At 40.3% G+C, this 16,963-nt stretch overlaps 1 protein-coding gene across 1 annotated transcript in view; it reads right to left on the reverse strand.

Moving 5' to 3' along the window:
• rnf213a (ring finger protein 213a) overlaps positions 1 to 16,955 on the reverse strand; it is a 29,110-nt gene extending 12,155 nt beyond the window's left edge. Inside the window, exons 1-29 of the mRNA XM_029507685.1 lie at positions 16,799 to 16,955; positions 15,381 to 15,494; positions 14,584 to 14,735; positions 13,238 to 13,939; positions 12,951 to 13,108; positions 12,650 to 12,817; positions 12,163 to 12,359; positions 11,791 to 12,080; positions 11,438 to 11,697; positions 11,083 to 11,298; positions 10,781 to 10,970; positions 10,646 to 10,701; positions 10,346 to 10,508; positions 10,097 to 10,249; positions 9,893 to 9,991; positions 9,685 to 9,807; positions 9,269 to 9,452; positions 8,891 to 9,064; positions 8,612 to 8,764; positions 7,904 to 8,523; positions 7,508 to 7,667; positions 7,177 to 7,394; positions 6,257 to 6,394; positions 5,974 to 6,138; positions 4,521 to 5,784; positions 4,246 to 4,427; positions 3,992 to 4,147; positions 293 to 3,895; positions 74 to 198 (exon numbers count right to left, since the gene is read on the reverse strand). Of these exons, the coding sequence (XP_029363545.1) occupies positions 74 to 198; positions 293 to 3,895; positions 3,992 to 4,147; positions 4,246 to 4,427; positions 4,521 to 5,784; positions 5,974 to 6,138; positions 6,257 to 6,394; positions 7,177 to 7,394; positions 7,508 to 7,667; positions 7,904 to 8,523; positions 8,612 to 8,764; positions 8,891 to 9,064; positions 9,269 to 9,452; positions 9,685 to 9,807; positions 9,893 to 9,991; positions 10,097 to 10,249; positions 10,346 to 10,508; positions 10,646 to 10,701; positions 10,781 to 10,970; positions 11,083 to 11,298; positions 11,438 to 11,697; positions 11,791 to 12,080; positions 12,163 to 12,359; positions 12,650 to 12,817; positions 12,951 to 13,108; positions 13,238 to 13,939; positions 14,584 to 14,735; positions 15,381 to 15,480 (10,169 nt within the window). The 5' untranslated portion in view covers positions 15,481 to 15,494; positions 16,799 to 16,955. The remainder of the gene's footprint in view (positions 1 to 73; positions 199 to 292; positions 3,896 to 3,991; positions 4,148 to 4,245; positions 4,428 to 4,520; positions 5,785 to 5,973; positions 6,139 to 6,256; positions 6,395 to 7,176; positions 7,395 to 7,507; positions 7,668 to 7,903; positions 8,524 to 8,611; positions 8,765 to 8,890; positions 9,065 to 9,268; positions 9,453 to 9,684; positions 9,808 to 9,892; positions 9,992 to 10,096; positions 10,250 to 10,345; positions 10,509 to 10,645; positions 10,702 to 10,780; positions 10,971 to 11,082; positions 11,299 to 11,437; positions 11,698 to 11,790; positions 12,081 to 12,162; positions 12,360 to 12,649; positions 12,818 to 12,950; positions 13,109 to 13,237; positions 13,940 to 14,583; positions 14,736 to 15,380; positions 15,495 to 16,798) is intronic.
• Between the last annotated feature and the right edge of the window lie 8 nt (positions 16,956 to 16,963).

A 16,963-nucleotide genomic window follows, 5' to 3' on the forward strand; every position in this document is an offset into this window, starting at 1 on the left:
AAAAGGTTTGAGATGAAAGGCCCAGAACCTCGATGAGATGTAGAATTTTATATTCCACAACACATCAAGAAACCTGATCTTCTTCAGGAAGGAGTGCTCTGTGTCAAACTGCTGGAGGGAGAGAAGTTCCACACTATGCAACATGTGCTTGAGTGGTTCCAAGTCAGACACCGTCAAAAGTCTGGAGAATGTTGTCACCTATGGTTTAAAATCACATTAAATGAGACCCAATAAGAACCTATAACCTGATTACATATTTGAAACTAGAATCATGTGACAAGTTTAGCGTTACCTCTGTGAAGGCCGAGGAACAATGAACCTCCTGTTTTGTGTCAGCAAGTATGTAGTCAGCAAAACAGCTGTTCTGCTGCTCTTTAAAGTAGACCCTGTCCAGATATTCACTCTCCACTTTGGGAAGACCTGTGCAGTCCAACCGCACCACTGAGTCTGGTGTGGCACATCTGAGCAGTACAAGTTTAGCCTCATCAAGTATTTGCCTCTCAGGATCGGACATTTCCAAATGATCTTTCTGTTTCTCTATTACTTGGAGAATGACAGAGGCACATGTGTCTGAGTGGTAGCCAATGAAGACATCCTGGGGCTGGTAGTTTGTCTGAGCGTCTGTCAGGTTTTTACTGCTCACAGACACAAAACTTTTCACCCACTCCTCCAGGTTATCCACCATCCTCTTCTGCTCATTTCTGAGGACAGTGTGGATGTCCAGGTAGTGTTTCTCAAGCCTGTTGATGAGAGGTATTGGGAACTGTTTGTAGACCACATCTCTCTCCTCAATGACGATCAGCCTAAAGTCTTTGTGGACTCTGCATTTCACACGGTGGGTTCCCAGCCCAAGGTCAACATATTTCTGTCCTCCCAAGCAAACATAGTATTGATTGAGAGCATCATAGAGACTTTCATAAAGGTTCTGCAAGTTTAGGAGCACAACAGTTTGACCAGTTTCCATGCAGATCTTTACCCGGTTGATGTTGCGGCAAATTTGCGTGTACTCTTGGTCTTTTGGGAAGCTGGATCCAAAGATTATTTCTGGCTGAACACTTTCTGAGAAGAAAGTTTGCTGTAGGATCTGAAGGGCTGCATAGTTTTTTGTTAGCACTAGCAAGTACCGACAGTCTTCTTCCTGTCCAACTGCTTGAATGTTTTCTCTCACAAACTCAATGGCGTTGATGTCATTCAGGTTGGGCTTCATCTGGAGTTTTTTGGTAAAGACTGTCACTGCATCCACATCATCCCTGCCACTGAAATTTCTCAACACTGCCTTCACAGTCTCTTCTGCAGAAGGCCTTCTCTGAGAAGCCTTAGCAACTGCAAAAATCATTTTAATCAAGCTGTAATAGTCACGCAGGCCAAAGAATCCGTTGCCGTCCTTGCCGCAGATTTTCAAGTAGGCTTTTGCAAAGGGCTGGAAGAAATCTCTGACCTTCTCCAAAACCATTGTGTCGGAGGAGCATATGCCTTTAGCACTCTCCACAAGCTCCTTCTCATCAGGGTCACCACGGGAGACAAAAATGCCTCTGTTCATCTTTGCAGGGTCCAAAGCCCAGTTAGAGATGCCAATGAATCCAACCTTTTTGTGTGGTAGTGGCTCATCGTCAATGCATCCCTCTTCAAGCAGGGGGTGAAGGGTTTTTAGTGGCATCTTTGGGGAGTCTTCAGCCAGTCCAATTTCATCAAGAACCACAACGGAAATGTACTCATTCAGGTTCTTCCCTTCCTGAAAGCGTCCACATTGCTTGAATGTATTAATGATGCCTTCTGGTGTTGAGTGTGGACTGCACTGGAAAGACACCAAATGGATCTGTTTGAGCTTTTTATAGAGGTCAGAATGAGCAGCTTGGCCCTGCATTGCATCTGCCACCAGAGTTTTTGACAAAGATTTTGAACTTCCAGGTTTCCCAACTAAGAAGAGCGGGATTCTTAGCTCAATGCAAAGAACCATCATGAAGACATTCTCTTTGAGAGCACTGTTTCTTGCAATAGTATCTCCCATTGGAACTCCACTCAACAATAAGTCCTGCATAAGTGAGATTTCCTGCGTTACCCTTCCAGGAGTGTATTCCCTTGGTAGGCAGTTGCTGATTTTCTGTCTGTATTTATCCTTATTTTCGAGGCAAGCATGGTAGCACACTCCAATGGCCATGACAAGAGACCAGAAAACAGGGTCCCTGACCTCAGACTGTCTTTTGTACCTCTCACATTTCTCAGCATTTAGCTTCTCAAATTCTTCAAGCTTTGCAAAAAGCATCTTATGGTTATCATAGAACCAAACGAATGCCTGCATGCACCGTTCAACATCTCTCAGGCTGACAAAACTGCACTCATCCATTCTTGTCCTCATATATTTCTGTGAGGCTGAAAGGACGTCAGTGATCCACTTCATGTAACTGTGACTGATAACTTTGCTTTCAACCACTCTTTGCACAATCTGCTGGATGTATATTTTCTCAGTGTGATCATTCAACTGTCCAAAGTCCCACACCAGAGGGATCATGCTTGGTGGTAATGCGTGAACTCTATACACTAGCTGACGAAGAGGGATTGAGCCAAGCTTTTGGTCGGTCTCTTCAGCTCGAACTCTGTACCCAAGGCCAGCGGTTTCTAGCCTCTGAATCATCTCATCAGTGTGCTTTCTGTAAGGGTTACATGCTGCAATAATCTGCAGGCCACAGTCGGTTTTCAAACATTTTCCCTTGACTGTCTTGTCACAGAGGACCTCCTTAATACTGCTGATAGCCTCTGTGGTGTTGGCTTCATCGAAGAAGAGAACGGAGTTAAACCCATGGTCTTCCTTGTTGATAGAAGCAATTTGTTCTGCTTCTCTGACTTTTGTGTAAATCATCTCTGAAGTTGTCCCTCCGTGTACCTTGACCAGCTTCATGTTCTCAGAGGCTGCACCACTCCTCCGCAACTCACAAAGGAATTTGATGAGTCTCGTCTTACCACATCCAGTCTCGCCCATGATGATGACAGGGATTCCGCACCTGAAACGCATATGGATTGCGAGCATCTTCAGTATGTTGTCAGTGGTAAGTTCATACGTTTCATCAGGATCAAGAGGCCACTGGATACCAAGCACTCTGCAGATTCGCTCTATTTTCTCCCCTCTTGGTAGGCTATCAAAGTCGATGTTGAATGGGACTCTCTGTAGCATTAAGCCATCATATAATGCCCTTGTCATGACATCCTTTTTTATCACCTTTCCAGAGGCTGGCTCAATGGCATCAACATACTTCCTTTCATTGGGTTGAAGATGGAAACCAATGAAGGTCATGGACACATGGTCATCATTAAAGAATATGTATGGATGTGGTTCGGTTTCCCATCTCTTCCTAATGAGAAAAGGAGCCAAGTCTTCATCTTTGACACCCGTTAGGTCAACCTGCAGCCTGCCAGGACTCTGGTCAGAGATGCTGAGTGATGGAGTGGCAAAGTCCTTAGCCATCAGAATCATGAAGTCCACAACAAAGGTTTTGAATCCAGCTAGCGTGTCTCCAGTGAAGGTAGCATCACAAAAAACAGACGTCTCACAGTCCTGCAGCTGAAGGTTAAGGAACCATGCGAAATTTCTCAGTTCTGCCCAGGACGGATCCATAATGCCACAGTACATTAGAAGCATCTGAAGACATTCGACATGTGACCCTTCAGCACCCTGATATGTGAATACATCCAGATCACTGTGGTTATGAAACCGTGTGAGGTACTGATATGGTCTCTGAAAGGCTGCACTCCTGAATTCTTCATCATCCATCAATGGGTCATCAGGGCTCACAATGTTAGGATCTTCTTGCTTGCGCATCTCCAGCATTAGCACTTCTTTGGGTGGTCGGCAGAAAATATTTGGGAACATATCTGTGAATGTGCTGTTCGCAGATTGAGCCTGTGTACAAAACAGAGATGAAAATACATCACAAGATCAGCAAACAATTTAAAACCAGCTGAGTAGTGTTGTTGCCAAATTTATAAAAACTCTTACCTGCTGTGAAGAATATCTGCTTGATTTGACTGTCGGCTCTAAAATCTCCACAACATACAGCTGATTGTCATTGCACTTCCACATCTTTCCCTCAGAATCCATCAAATAACGTAGAACCAACAATTTGAAGAGAAACTCATTGAGGCCTTTCTTCACCTTTTCGCAAAGGAAAAACAGAAGGCATGAGCATTATTTTACACTGTTCAGACATATCCTATTAAAACACTAACTATTAATTCAAGATTCATTATTACCGATGATGTGATGTCAAAATGGAACATTGTGAGTTCCTTCCTCTCAGTGATGTCCAACAAAGACTGAAGGACAACACTCTCATCAACTTTAGGTTCAATCAAGCGAATACATTTCACCATTGATGGCTTGTCAGTTGAGCGCTTCAGTTTTTCATACAGCCTCTTGATGAAGAGTGATTTACCTGCAATTAAAAAAATCATCAGTCATCATGACAGCTATTACTATTCTCAAGAGTGTGTGTATGTGGAATAGCTTATTACGTATATATACACACCTACACCAGCCCTTTTGGATGAGACGACTCCAACGCACAGCCGGTCTTTGAATGCAGCTGCAGCACTGCATTGGTCTGCTGGGACAACATAGTGCTCGTGGAGATACCTCTGGATCTTTACCAGTGGCTCCTGGGGAACCATGTGCAATCTGTACTGGCTGAATGCTGATGGAAGGTAGGCATGCTCTTTTTCTGAGCTGCAGATAATAACAAGCCTATAGTCCCTTCTGCTCTTCACTTTCATTCTCTGAAAAAAGTGCTCAAGTTTTGAGCTCACGTCATAAGTGAGCAGATCTCCATACAAGAGAGAGTATATCTTTTGTCCCCTGTAGCCTTTGCTGAGGCAGCGTCTGAGGAATAACTCCACCTGTTCGTATGGTGTAGAGGAGTTGCAAAGGAGTACTTCATCATACGTGGGGAGTGTCTCTTTTTCACTACTCATGTATATGGAGATGCAAGATGTCAGGACGTCATTGTACGGGCAAACAATGAGGTTAGGATTTCCAGTCACCAGGCCGTTGGGCAGCTGCCTCTGTAAGAAATTCCCACTGCGGTCATCTGAAAAGTCTTCTTCACGATCATCTTCTCTGCTAGAAAGTATTTCCAACAGTCGACCAAGATTTCCCATGTCAAGAATGTGCGGGAGAAAAGTCTTCATATTTTTCATATAAGCATTCCATATTTGGTCAAATTTTTGCAAACCAGTTGCTTGTTCAACATGACTTGGTGGAGGATCCAGTTCACTGGTGAAGTTTGGGTCCCCCATTTCACTTTGTGACACTTCAACAAAAGTTTGGAACTCAATGTCTTCATTTTCCTCTTGTGGTTCGTTGAGGATTTCATGGTTCAGTTCATGCCATACTTGCCTCAAATTTCTGGATGTGCAATTTGGCTTGATGAAGGAGAGCATCATGAGAACTTTGTTCTCTACACTGCTCACATTTTGTTGCGTCAGCTTGCTGCACAGGTAAATGATCTGTTCAGCTGTGTAGTAGTTCAGATAGTAATGTTGAGATCTCTGTTTGTCTATAAAATCCATCCAGAAGTCAAGGCATTTCTCGATTTTCTTACAAAGTTCAGGAAGCTGCTCCTCTACGCTTCCCTCCAAGATGACAGCACTGAGAACTTTGCTGAGGTTGAAGTCCATCTTTATGCTGGGCTCATTGCCGCAGTTGATTTGCACTTCCCAGTGTCTGAACAGGGGATTCCCAGCAGTGTAGAGGGCAATGAATGCTTCAGCTAGTCTTTGAACACTGGCAAAAATCTGAAAAAAATTCAACAAATCTACAATCTCATGTATTTTCAGATCAATTTTTGTAATCCATATAGTATATTAATGAGACAATATAAATAAAAATACTTCTACTTCATGAAGAGGTAAATTTAAGTAGTAGCTTAAGTATTGATAGTATTAATATTAGCACTTTAGTTTTTATACTAAAATAAAACATACCTCTGCAAAGTGATCAACTTCATTCTGTCCTTGATGCCCTTTTCCAGACATGAGCATGAGCTTGTTTTGCAGCTCTCGTAGGTCCTCCAGAGAATAGTTCCGCATTTGTTGACCTTCCTCATCCTCCTCTGGAATCTGCAGCTTCAGGGCGGTGTGCAGACTCAACTAGATTGGAAAAACAGAAATACACTCTCAGACCTAATTTTGGAAGATCTTTGATCTCCGAGTTGTATGCATGCGTATAATGGTTGGTTATGCTATTATCTCTGATATTGTCATTTACCGTTTTTGCACTTTGTGCACTGATCAGGTAGATGCCCTTGCTGTTGATAGCTGAGGCTAATGAGAGAGATGACAGCTCCACTGATCCATGACTGTCCTTCACAGTCTTCAACCATTCCAGATGGCGTGCGCTGTCTCGCTACAAGAGAAGATACTATTTTTTGCATGTGAAATGCAATATTCATTTCTGGAGAAATTAATGAATTAGTAATTTCTTTGTATATATCCATGTTATTTTGATGAATTGGGTGGAATACAAGAACCCAAAAGTTACCAACTGTCTTCTGCATCAGAATGATACCGGGATACATCTCTCTAATATGAAAGCTGAAATATTACCTATTTTCACAAATGAAGTCATAATCTCCAATGTTTTCAATAGCCTCAAAAAGCAAAAAAGGAAAGAAAGAAACACACACAACACTGTCTAAAATATTGTTCATATGAATAAATGAATCTTCCTTTGTATTCAGTACAAGGAAATATTGTCTATACTAATAACAATAATAGTAGTAGTAGTAGTAATAATAATAATAGTAACTCACCCTGTTATCTGAAGATTTATTAACCTAATTACTGTATGAGATCTATTGTAATTCATTCCCATTTTGCAGCAGATGGGAATGATGGGCAGCAGAAAATAGCTTCTCACTTCAGATCATTTCAGTTTTATCTAGGCTTTTAACCCGTTTCTTAAAATTCTTCACCGATACGTCAGCCTGCAGATATATATCACCCATCTGAAGCAAGTAATTTTAATGTGCAATCTTTTCCTAACTACTCAAATGTATTCTTCTCCAACTCAATGTATTAGTCTAATTGTTTTCAAAATGTTTCAAGATTTCATGTTATGACGAGAACTGTGATCATTTTATAATAATGATAATGCAGGTTATTAGCAGTAGCATGATGTTTGCTCACCAGTTTTTCTGGGAGCTTGCGGTCATTCTCCAAAGCTCTCCAGAGTTTTTCCAGAATTTCTTTGAAGGTAGAAAAACCAGAATCTGATTTGAGCTCATAAAGCATTGAAGAGTAACCAAGGACAGCGTCATGGAAGCAAGCAACACGATCCACATCCATGTCATTCTCTCCGGCAGAGATGGACGCCAGGTCCACGAACACCTTCAACTCATTGATATCTAAAAAGCAACATGCAACATTTTGAAAGTTATTTGAAAGTTATATCATTTGAATTAGAATTCAAATTATATGATTTTTATTTTGTAGCTAATATAGATAAAGCTATTCTTACCCTCCAGTGCATTCTTCACCCATTTTACAAAGTGTCCTCTTAATTCCAGTTCCTTTAGGCACAGTCTGCGGGGTTCAGTAATGTCCACCAGAGCCTTCTTTGCCTGCATCAAGTCATTGTCAATCCGACTCAGGCTCTCTTTCTGGAAGGCTGGTTTACTCTGAGAGAAGGAGTTGAAAAGGTAACAATGCAGACATCAGGTGTTTCTGAATATCTCAGAGACACTAATCATCTACTAATTGTTTCTAAGACAGAGATAACGACATTCCTGTGCTGTTGTTTTGGGCATCACTATATGAATTATTCATATGTGCAAATGTGAAGTGAAATAAGGGGTTAGGTTGGTAAGGTTTCATTTGAGTGTAAAGATTTTGGTGGAACAACATAGCCACTTACAGCTTCTTCAAGAGTCTCCAGAACACTAAAGTCCCCCTGAAGACAAAGTATCTCTTTGATATTCATGATGATCTGAGCTGAATCCACAGCAAGATGAAGCTCGTGATACTGCTCAATCTGTTGAACCCTGTTGTGGATCCATGTTTTGTTAGGTGCTTTATCAACTCTGCACATGACGTCCAGGTCGTCTCCAAGCTCTTTGTACCTGCCCTTGAATATACCAAAGAGCTGGTTGACCTCCTCAAGCCTTAAAGTGCCGTCCTTCAGACGAGTGTAGATGTCATTGTAGTCCTCACAGCAAGGCTTGAAAATGGCATCGTGTATAATTTTTGGTGTTGCCATAATGCCCGCTACTTCAGGTTCTTCAGGATCATCACCTTCCATTTCATTTCTTTGCAGGTGTTTGGCATGTTTAGCCCAACACGTGAGGAAAATATGACTGTCTCTCAAAGTGCACAGGTGCTCCGCCATTTCTCTGATTTCTTCATCCAGCCCAAAGAAGGTGACAACACCAGCCATGCCAGAAGAAATCTTATCTAACAGGTGCACCTCCATAAAATGGTTTAGGGGCATGTCCTCAATGTTCACCTGCTGTCTTGCCTCCAGGTCAGCAACATCCACTGTTATGGAGATTAAACGAGCACATGTTAAATTTGTCAAATTAGGACTAAACCAAACTAGTTGAACATGTTTATACAACCACCACACCTGGGACATGTTCCTCAAGTTTGAGACTCATTGCTAAGAAGACATCCACAAGCTCCTTCTCATAGTGCACAGCCTTCACTTCATCTTGTCTCCACTGCAGCAGACTCTTGATTTTGTCAGTGCTTCTGTAATGTTCACTCTTGAAGAGGCAGTCTGTCAGTATGAAATCACACACACAAATCTAAATATTTCTGCCAGACAACAATCATATAAAATAAACATGCTTGATGTTAGTTTTTTGAAATGAATAGACTTCTTGTTGAATGAGACAGTCATTACCAGTTTTCAGCAGTTCTAAGAAAGCATCTGTGTGCTTTAAAATGATACTGAGCAGACTGATCTTAATGTTTCCATTGACCAGTTGATTGGTGATGGTACTTAAGGACGATATGGCAATGTTAAATCTGTCCATGGCATCTTCAGAGAGCTTTTCAATCAGCTTCTCGCCTGCACCTGTGATGACAGAAATGTTTAGTTAGTGTTTTATATAAAGCAACAGCTGTGTTTATTTTAGCTTGGTTTGTCTCTGGTGTCTGTTCTTTGTTTGAAATCATGGTAGGTTGCTTCTTTGTCTTTTCACCTTTATCCTCCCTATGCAACTGACTCGTTCTCTTTAGAGCTAGAATGTTATGACTGTTTCTTTTATTTAGGAGATACCATTTAGCTGGAAAATCTTTTTGGTGGCAGTCCAGGAGAGGAGATGCTGTAGGACCAGTTTTTCATCCTCTATGTAGTTTCCTTGATTGTCCCTTGGCCAAGATTTCTGGATAATGGCGGAAATTAATTTCTCAAATTTCCAATTTATTTCCCACCGCTCCATCAGTTTTCCCTCAGACCTGGACTGGATATGAATTAAAAAGCAAGAAGGAGCATTAATAAGCATATTTCAGATACATTTGGTGATCCTCTAAGCTACACTTTTCAGTACACTTTCAGTATTTCAATTGAAGAAAATTCTTGGTAACTTTTTCTGTTCTTCATTTCTTCATCATTTAATCTAGAATTCTTTCACAATAATATGGTGCTAGTATTGTTCTTGAATATGACGAGGAGTGAATGATTTGTCTTCATACCTGGCACAGAGGTGTAACAGCATCAAGAGCACACCTTTCAACACTATCTGCAACAAATGGAAGGGAACGACTGAGGTCCTCTATCTTTCTGCAGTAGAATTCAATTTGATAAAGGGGAGTTTCCTAAAAAAAACAAACAAGAAAATATATCCGCATTCTGCAGGTGAACAAATATAAAATCAACTGATATCTGCCATGAATCTCATACCTTTTTGTACTTCCCTTCAAAGTCCATTGTGAATGTCTGCTTCCATTCTGTTTTGCTTTCTTCATCATTGAAGGAGATGGAGATAATGTTGTTCCACATCTGTAAGAAATAGCCAACAATGGAGTTTTGTATGACAATACTTTGCCAATAATGAATGGTGAACATTTCTTTGTAGTTCTATTTATGAGATCTGAAATAACTCACTTTAATCTCTTCTGTTGCCTCAACATCAGAGAGTAAACTCTTGGTGAGCAAATTCCCTTTGAAGGACCGACTGATCCATCCTCTCATGATCTTCATTGCCTGAGAGATCAGGCCTTTTACATATTGCTGTTCTTTGTCCACTTGTTGAGTCTCCTATATCAGGGTATTAGCACGATATTTGGGTTCAGCAAGGCATAATTCTAGTTGATCTGGTAAGAATGGTAATGAAATGGTAATTTCATCACATACCTGTTGCTTCTTACAATAAACAAAGTTTGACACTGATGCAACCACATTCATGCAGGCTACAGGAATATGAGAGAGGCTCTGACTGTATGATGCTTTACAGATATTCTCTAATAGCCTTACTGCTGTTGCCAAACATGTTCTTCCATAAGCCTCTGTCAAGTGACTGTAATGAGAAACAAAGAAATATCAAAAACCAAATTGGACCAACATGGAGAAAATTCATTTCATGGTCAATGAATGAATTGACAAAATGTAACTTCAGTTAACATTTAATAGAACTTTTTTAATAGGAAAACCCACCTGTATTTTTCCTGAATGAGGTTCTCTTGTATATGTGAGAGAATGTGAGACACTGTCTGTGAAACATAAATTCAAGAGGATTACTTAATTTACTGATACATGCTATAAAAACCTGTTTATGAAGAATTACTTTACCTCAAAGTTACTGTAAGTAATCCGCTCAGCTTTATGTACGAAAACTTGAAGCATGTCCAAAAGCTCAACATGAATGTGGTTGGTACACTCCATCAACTCATCAATGGACATCAAGTACAAGAAGGATCGCGCCAAAAGTGGATCCACCTCCATCAAGTAACTCTGGTTTTTCATCAAATTCAGTAATGCCCTGGAAACAATAAAGAAATAAAAAGTGTACAGTAATATATTTTTATATCTAAATAAATTGAGTTAAGATTCTCGTGTAAGTTACACTTTGGCCAAGTTAAGGGCACTCTTACTTCTTATCTTGACTGTTCATGTATATTACCGATCTCCCACTTTCAATGTCTTGCAAACCTGCCCAGGATGGGCCATACTTCAGGTTTCCAGATGTCGGTACTTCAAAAGGCTGTACGGTGCCTCTGAGAAGGTGGAGGAGTGGTAGTGCCAGTATCCATCGGGGCATTTTTTCATTTTTCAAAGTGTTTATCAGAAACAACAATTTTTCTTGGATGCTAAAACAAAGATCATTTCATGAACATCAGAACAGAAACTAAATTCAAACAGTATGTTATTATTATTCTTTGGTGGGCAGATAATTCTTTTTAAATTCAATTTATTGACAATTGTTGAATTTTTGAAAAGATTAGTTACCTATTTTTGACAGGAGAAATATCTTTTGATAAATCTTTCCAGTACTGAAGGAAATCCTCTTTGCCTAGTTTTGGTAGACAAAGCAGAGTACAGAGTTGATGACACTCAGAGGAACTCAGTTTCAATTGATGCTGTCTCCATACACAGAGCATGATCAGAGCTGCTCTCATTGGGTCCTGAATGAGAGCCCTCCCATCTCCATCCTTCAGCAACTCAGGGGTCACATTTCTCAGCATGAATCCTTTCAGCATCGTTCTCACCTAGGATATCAACCCAGAGACACAGAGAAAGGAAGTTAAACTGAGTTGTACCTGGGAGGACCTACACTTTCTACACAAAGACTGTTAGCTTACATCTTCTTCCCCATAATTCAAGGATTGCCATCTTCTTTGTTTGTCTTCATACACAAAAGGTTCTGCATAAACTTGGAAGAATTGATTCAGCTGACTGAAAAAACTTCTCAAATTGGTATCAGTCCAGCTGCCTAGAAGATCAAATATCCTCTCCAGCATTATATGCCCAGCAATCTCTCTGCCTTGGATCAGTTTCTTCTTGTGTTCAGGCCAAATTTTTTCTTTCCACCGAGCCAATATCTTCTTTGATGGCTCTGTACAGATGATGTCATCATATTGATGCCACTCCCCTTTTGCAAAAAAGAAAGTGAAATTTAATTGTGTTTCAAGGATATACATCATAATACAGTATCCAGATGTGGTTACATTTACCGTCATTACTGATGAGCTTGGGCTTCACAAACAAACATCTGTTAGTAATGCTCTCAGAATCCAGTTTGTATATGTACTCATAATACAACTTTTCTCTCTTAAAGACGGCATATTTGTATGGTATTGACACAGCTTCAGCCTTTTTTTTGCTTGTTGTGAGTGTGCCCTCAACCAGAAAACCATGTTCTCCGAGGTCCCTGTGTGATAAGGAAAACAATTTTATTGTAAGTTGCATAAAGTCAGGGAGGTATCAAGAGCAGCCCATCACAGATGAGGAGCTACAGACATTTCCCCCTCTGTCACAAGGGGGAGCAGAAAGGTAACCATGGATATTATCTGAAACAAGTACGAAAATCATGTCACGTTCACTAAAGACAGACACAGGAAAATGTTAAAATTGTAAAACACACATTGTAAAACACAACAACAAAGTAAAACATGGAAGATGAATGTAAGCTTTGCTGTGTATTCATTCAAGAATAAGTACCTGGTCACAAACAGTTTTGCTGCAGGTTCCGTCCATGAACCTATGTGAGCCCCAGCCATGATGAATACATGATCTTTGTTTTGATCAAAGTTAAAGTCCTTTGACAGTACTGCATGGAAGTAAATTGTAAGTCTGTCTTGTGCAGGGATGGTCTGGCTCCTGTTTAGCCTTAATAATAAAAAAAAATAGAATTAATAATTAATAATAAGAAAAATACTGCAGTCAATGTAATAAATAAACATGAATCTGGTTATGGTGATCTTAAGGAAGTGTGTAAAACCATCTGAGAGAACTTGATTACATTTTTGGTTCTTGGGTAGCAGGGTCACTGACTGCTGTGCTTTCTTTACTGCCACTGCCTGGGGTTTGTTGAGTGGAAGATTTCCCACTTGCAGACTGCTGAACCTCCATGGACTCAACTGGCATCTCTGGGTCCACAGAGGAGCCTCTGCTGTCAGTCTGGAAAAGGAAAATTAAATATGTAAACTAAATACACTTGATATGAACGTGATGTGTACACAAAAAGAATTCACTCTAGGTTTTTGTTTGACATTAATAGTATATTGAATACATTTCAGTCAGCATTACCTTTGTTGGTTTTTGAGAGCCAAAAACCATCTTCTGTTCATTGGCCACAGACTTCTGTCTCTGCTCCTGCTGACTGTTTCTTGTCTGTTTGGTTTGTTGTGTCTTTTTCACATTTGGTTCCACGTTGGTGTTCTGGTCCAAAGTAGTTTGTTTACTGCCAACTGTGTCTTTCTTTGACTTTTTCTTGTTGGTTTCTTCATCTTTTGTGTTTGTGGCCATCTTTCCTTTACTCAAATGTGTCTGAGGCTCTGTACCTTTGCTGTCCTCTAATGAGGGACATTGAGTTTTACCTTCAGCTTGTGATGTCGTTAATTTCTGATCCTGCATTGATTCCTGTGCGTGGCCCTGCCCTTTATTAAAGTTATCTGGAGCTTCCTCCACCTGCTGCTGCTGTGCTGTGTTTGTCTCTTCTGTGGCAGCAGCCTTTTCATTCTGAATGTCTTTGGCACCTTTAGGTGGTTCAGCAGTATCATCAGCAACTACAGTGCTAATCTGGCTAATCTCCATTGAGGAGACCTCATCTTGGAGTGAGTCTGGTGTTTCGTCCATTGCATTGTTTGAGCTTTCACTGTCAGAAGAGTCTCTCCCATCCTCTGTCTTCTCCCCCTGGGAGTCACTCAAGGACAGGATGGAGGGGGTTTGATCTTGGTCTGATGACAGGTTGCCATCTTTTTTCTTTTTGTTCTTCTTTTTCTTTTTTTTCTAAGAAGAGAAGAAAGTAGTAGATCAGTTTTAAACGTCCACCTTACTGCTACTGTGTACCAATGCACTGTGAATGTGAGTGAGAGTATGAAGTTGCTTGTTTCTATGTGTCAGCCCTGAAATAGACCCTGTATTACCCCACCCTTGCCCACTGTTAGCTGGTTTGGCTCAAACACCCTTGTGCCCTTTGAATGATGAGCAGCGCAGAAATCATATATCAGATGATGTAATATAAATCGTATTCAATATTTGTTTTTATCAAACTGTCAATGAATTCACAGCTGACTTCATTCTACTGTATGACAGCTCCATTTGCAGAACAAACTTGAAACAATTCCCTTTTCTTAGAAAGTAACAGAAAGGGCTTGATTGTAATATTATGTGCTGACCCTGACCCTAACCATTCTGCCTTGTCCAATCAGCTTTAGCTAACCTAAGTTAACCTGCAGAGTAGCAAAAGCACCCATAAAAGACTGCATCTGCTTTCATCTGGAAAGGTTTAGTGCTGTATTGAATTTCTCAGGATACTTGTCAATACAGTTCTGTTGTTCAGCTGGCACACAATGATGGAGTTAAATGGGATGCATAATAATCTCCATGCTAATATTGGAAAAGCAAGGCAACAAAATGACAATTACACTCACCTTCTTCTTGCCATTTGTGACTATCTCTTCATTTGGTCGTTTAGCGGATTTAATACTGGACTCTTGGCTGTCCGCAGGAGGTATGTTTTTCTGTGACACTGATTCTTCAGTTGTGTCTTTCAATTCTGCACTCAAGGATTTAGGCTGACTATCTACATTTGGATTACAGAAAATAAATAAATATATATATGCAGTACAAATCAAATATCATAAACTGCTGTGAATATTAGAAAGAGGGCTAACTACACAACAGGAGCTATCACATATTACACAGAGACAAATTTGCATTTTACCCAAATTTAAATCACAGCTGGTGGATAGTGAAAGATTTGTAGGGAGACACATCCTGTCTTAAAATCATGCCAAAGAAAAATATGTGATTGACCCATTGGGATCTTTCATTTTCTGTTATACTTATTTTGACCTTGTATTTTTCCTGTAACAAAAGAAACTCTGAGATCAGGTCTATTTTGCTTGCATATGAAGCTAGGCCATAATCGTACTCTTGTCTAAAAATGATTAGAACTACATATGCAACATAAAGCCATAATTACACTTAACTTAAATCTTGTACCGGTCCCAGTTAAGAGGAATTCGGTGTGTGGAGCTGCAGCTAATTGTGCCACCCACACAAGCCACACCTTATTTTGTAGACTGTCAATGTTGTAAAGAATGCGTGTCATATAAATTATTTTCAGGATGCTGTACTAACAAAAAGTAACAATTAGTGCTGTCCCCCCAAAAAAATTATAGGGACAGCACTAATCCTGTCAGTGTAAATATAAACCAAAGCTCACCCTGTGTGTTGGCAGGCTGGACAGTCAGTTTGTGGCCACAGTCACTGCAGAACTTGGCTGTCTTCTCCAAAATATTATAGTGACAGTTTGGACACTTCATTTTCTCGGCGTAGTCTGCAAAGGAATAGGGAGTTTCGACTGATAAGTACCTACGTTTGCCACCATATAACGTATTTCTTTCACTTTCAATTACTGAGGCCTCATCGCACTGTCTCCAAATTCTGCGGAATGACAAAGACGTCGCACGGTTGTTTCCCTAATTTGGATTTTGGACAGTCTAACCAAATATACTGAGCTAAAATCATCTTGCAACTTGATTGAAATTAAAAGAAAAAAAAAAACTTCGCATGAACTCAACTGGGCAGCCGCACTGCCGATAAACTTCTGCTCAGAAAGATCATATCAGAAAGAACAAAGGAGGTCTCACTGCACACCATAAAAAAAAAAAAGAAATGCTTCCTCGCAATATAAAAAAGACAACAATTTAACGGATGATCTTGTTGAAAATTAGATGTCTAAATCACTTTCTTGCTCAGCCTCAATCACTGCAAAACAACATTTTGTATCACATCAAAAAGACAATTAACTATGTGTTTTTATTTGGGCTTTGTGTGAACAGTATATAAATATTTTTGTGTTTGTTGATATTCTTGAAACAAAACGATTTTATATAACCGTATTCTCTCTTTTTCGGACATGACACAACACCCTGACCACAAGAAACGTTTCTATACCCGAGAGCCAATTCTTGCTGCTAAATAAACAATAAATAAATAAATAAAAAATTCTGAAACAGTTATATTGCCGAGAGAGAAACGACAAAGAAAACTTCGGAAAATAACTCTTATAAAGGCAGGAACAAACTTTTATTGTACAGAGTGACTCATGTTCCCAACTAATTAAATCTTTGGCTCTGCAGAGCAGCCAATCAGGTTCTTCGTGTCACACCTCGTGATTCGAGTCACTTCCTGTCGCAATTCCGATAAATACCAGATACCATGCTAACTAAACAAAGTGACGCCCATTAACATTATTATCCTTATTATTGTTCGAGTATTAACACTTGATTGGGCTACAATAATACAGCCCGTGTCACGCTAAATAAATAACTTTCAGACCGAGTTGCTCTGCAGCAGCCGGTGTCATTAGCCGCGTAGCTACCATTAGTCGCTCCTGACGCACAATAAACAGCAATAATAATAACAACAACAATAAACAGGCAGCGCCGACACAAACGCGATGGAGAAGAGACAGCTGTGTGCCGAACCACATCGCATTTTAAGCCCGCTTTAGCCGAAGTCACTGGTAGCCGCGTCCGCTAAAAGGAGGAAATCACTCCGGCTGTGTGTTATGGCGCTCTCAGCTCCAGCTCTGTTTACTTAAAAAGATAAACCAAACCAGTGAAATTGAGTTTCTACCTTCAGCTGTTCCGAGAGAAAGAAAAGTCCGCAAGTCATCTCTGTTCGACCTGCGTCCACCGGAGCGAAGTCACATCTGCACAACACTACTTTCGCTTCTTTTACACGTTTCCTCTGTAAGTTTCGTTTAATGAGAAACCGAGGTCGAGTGATGGACCTTTTTTT

Source organism: Echeneis naucrates, chromosome 8 (genome assembly GCF_900963305.1).
Source record: "Echeneis naucrates chromosome 8, fEcheNa1.1, whole genome shotgun sequence".
Taxonomy (NCBI): domain Eukaryota; kingdom Metazoa; phylum Chordata; class Actinopteri; order Carangiformes; family Echeneidae; genus Echeneis; species Echeneis naucrates.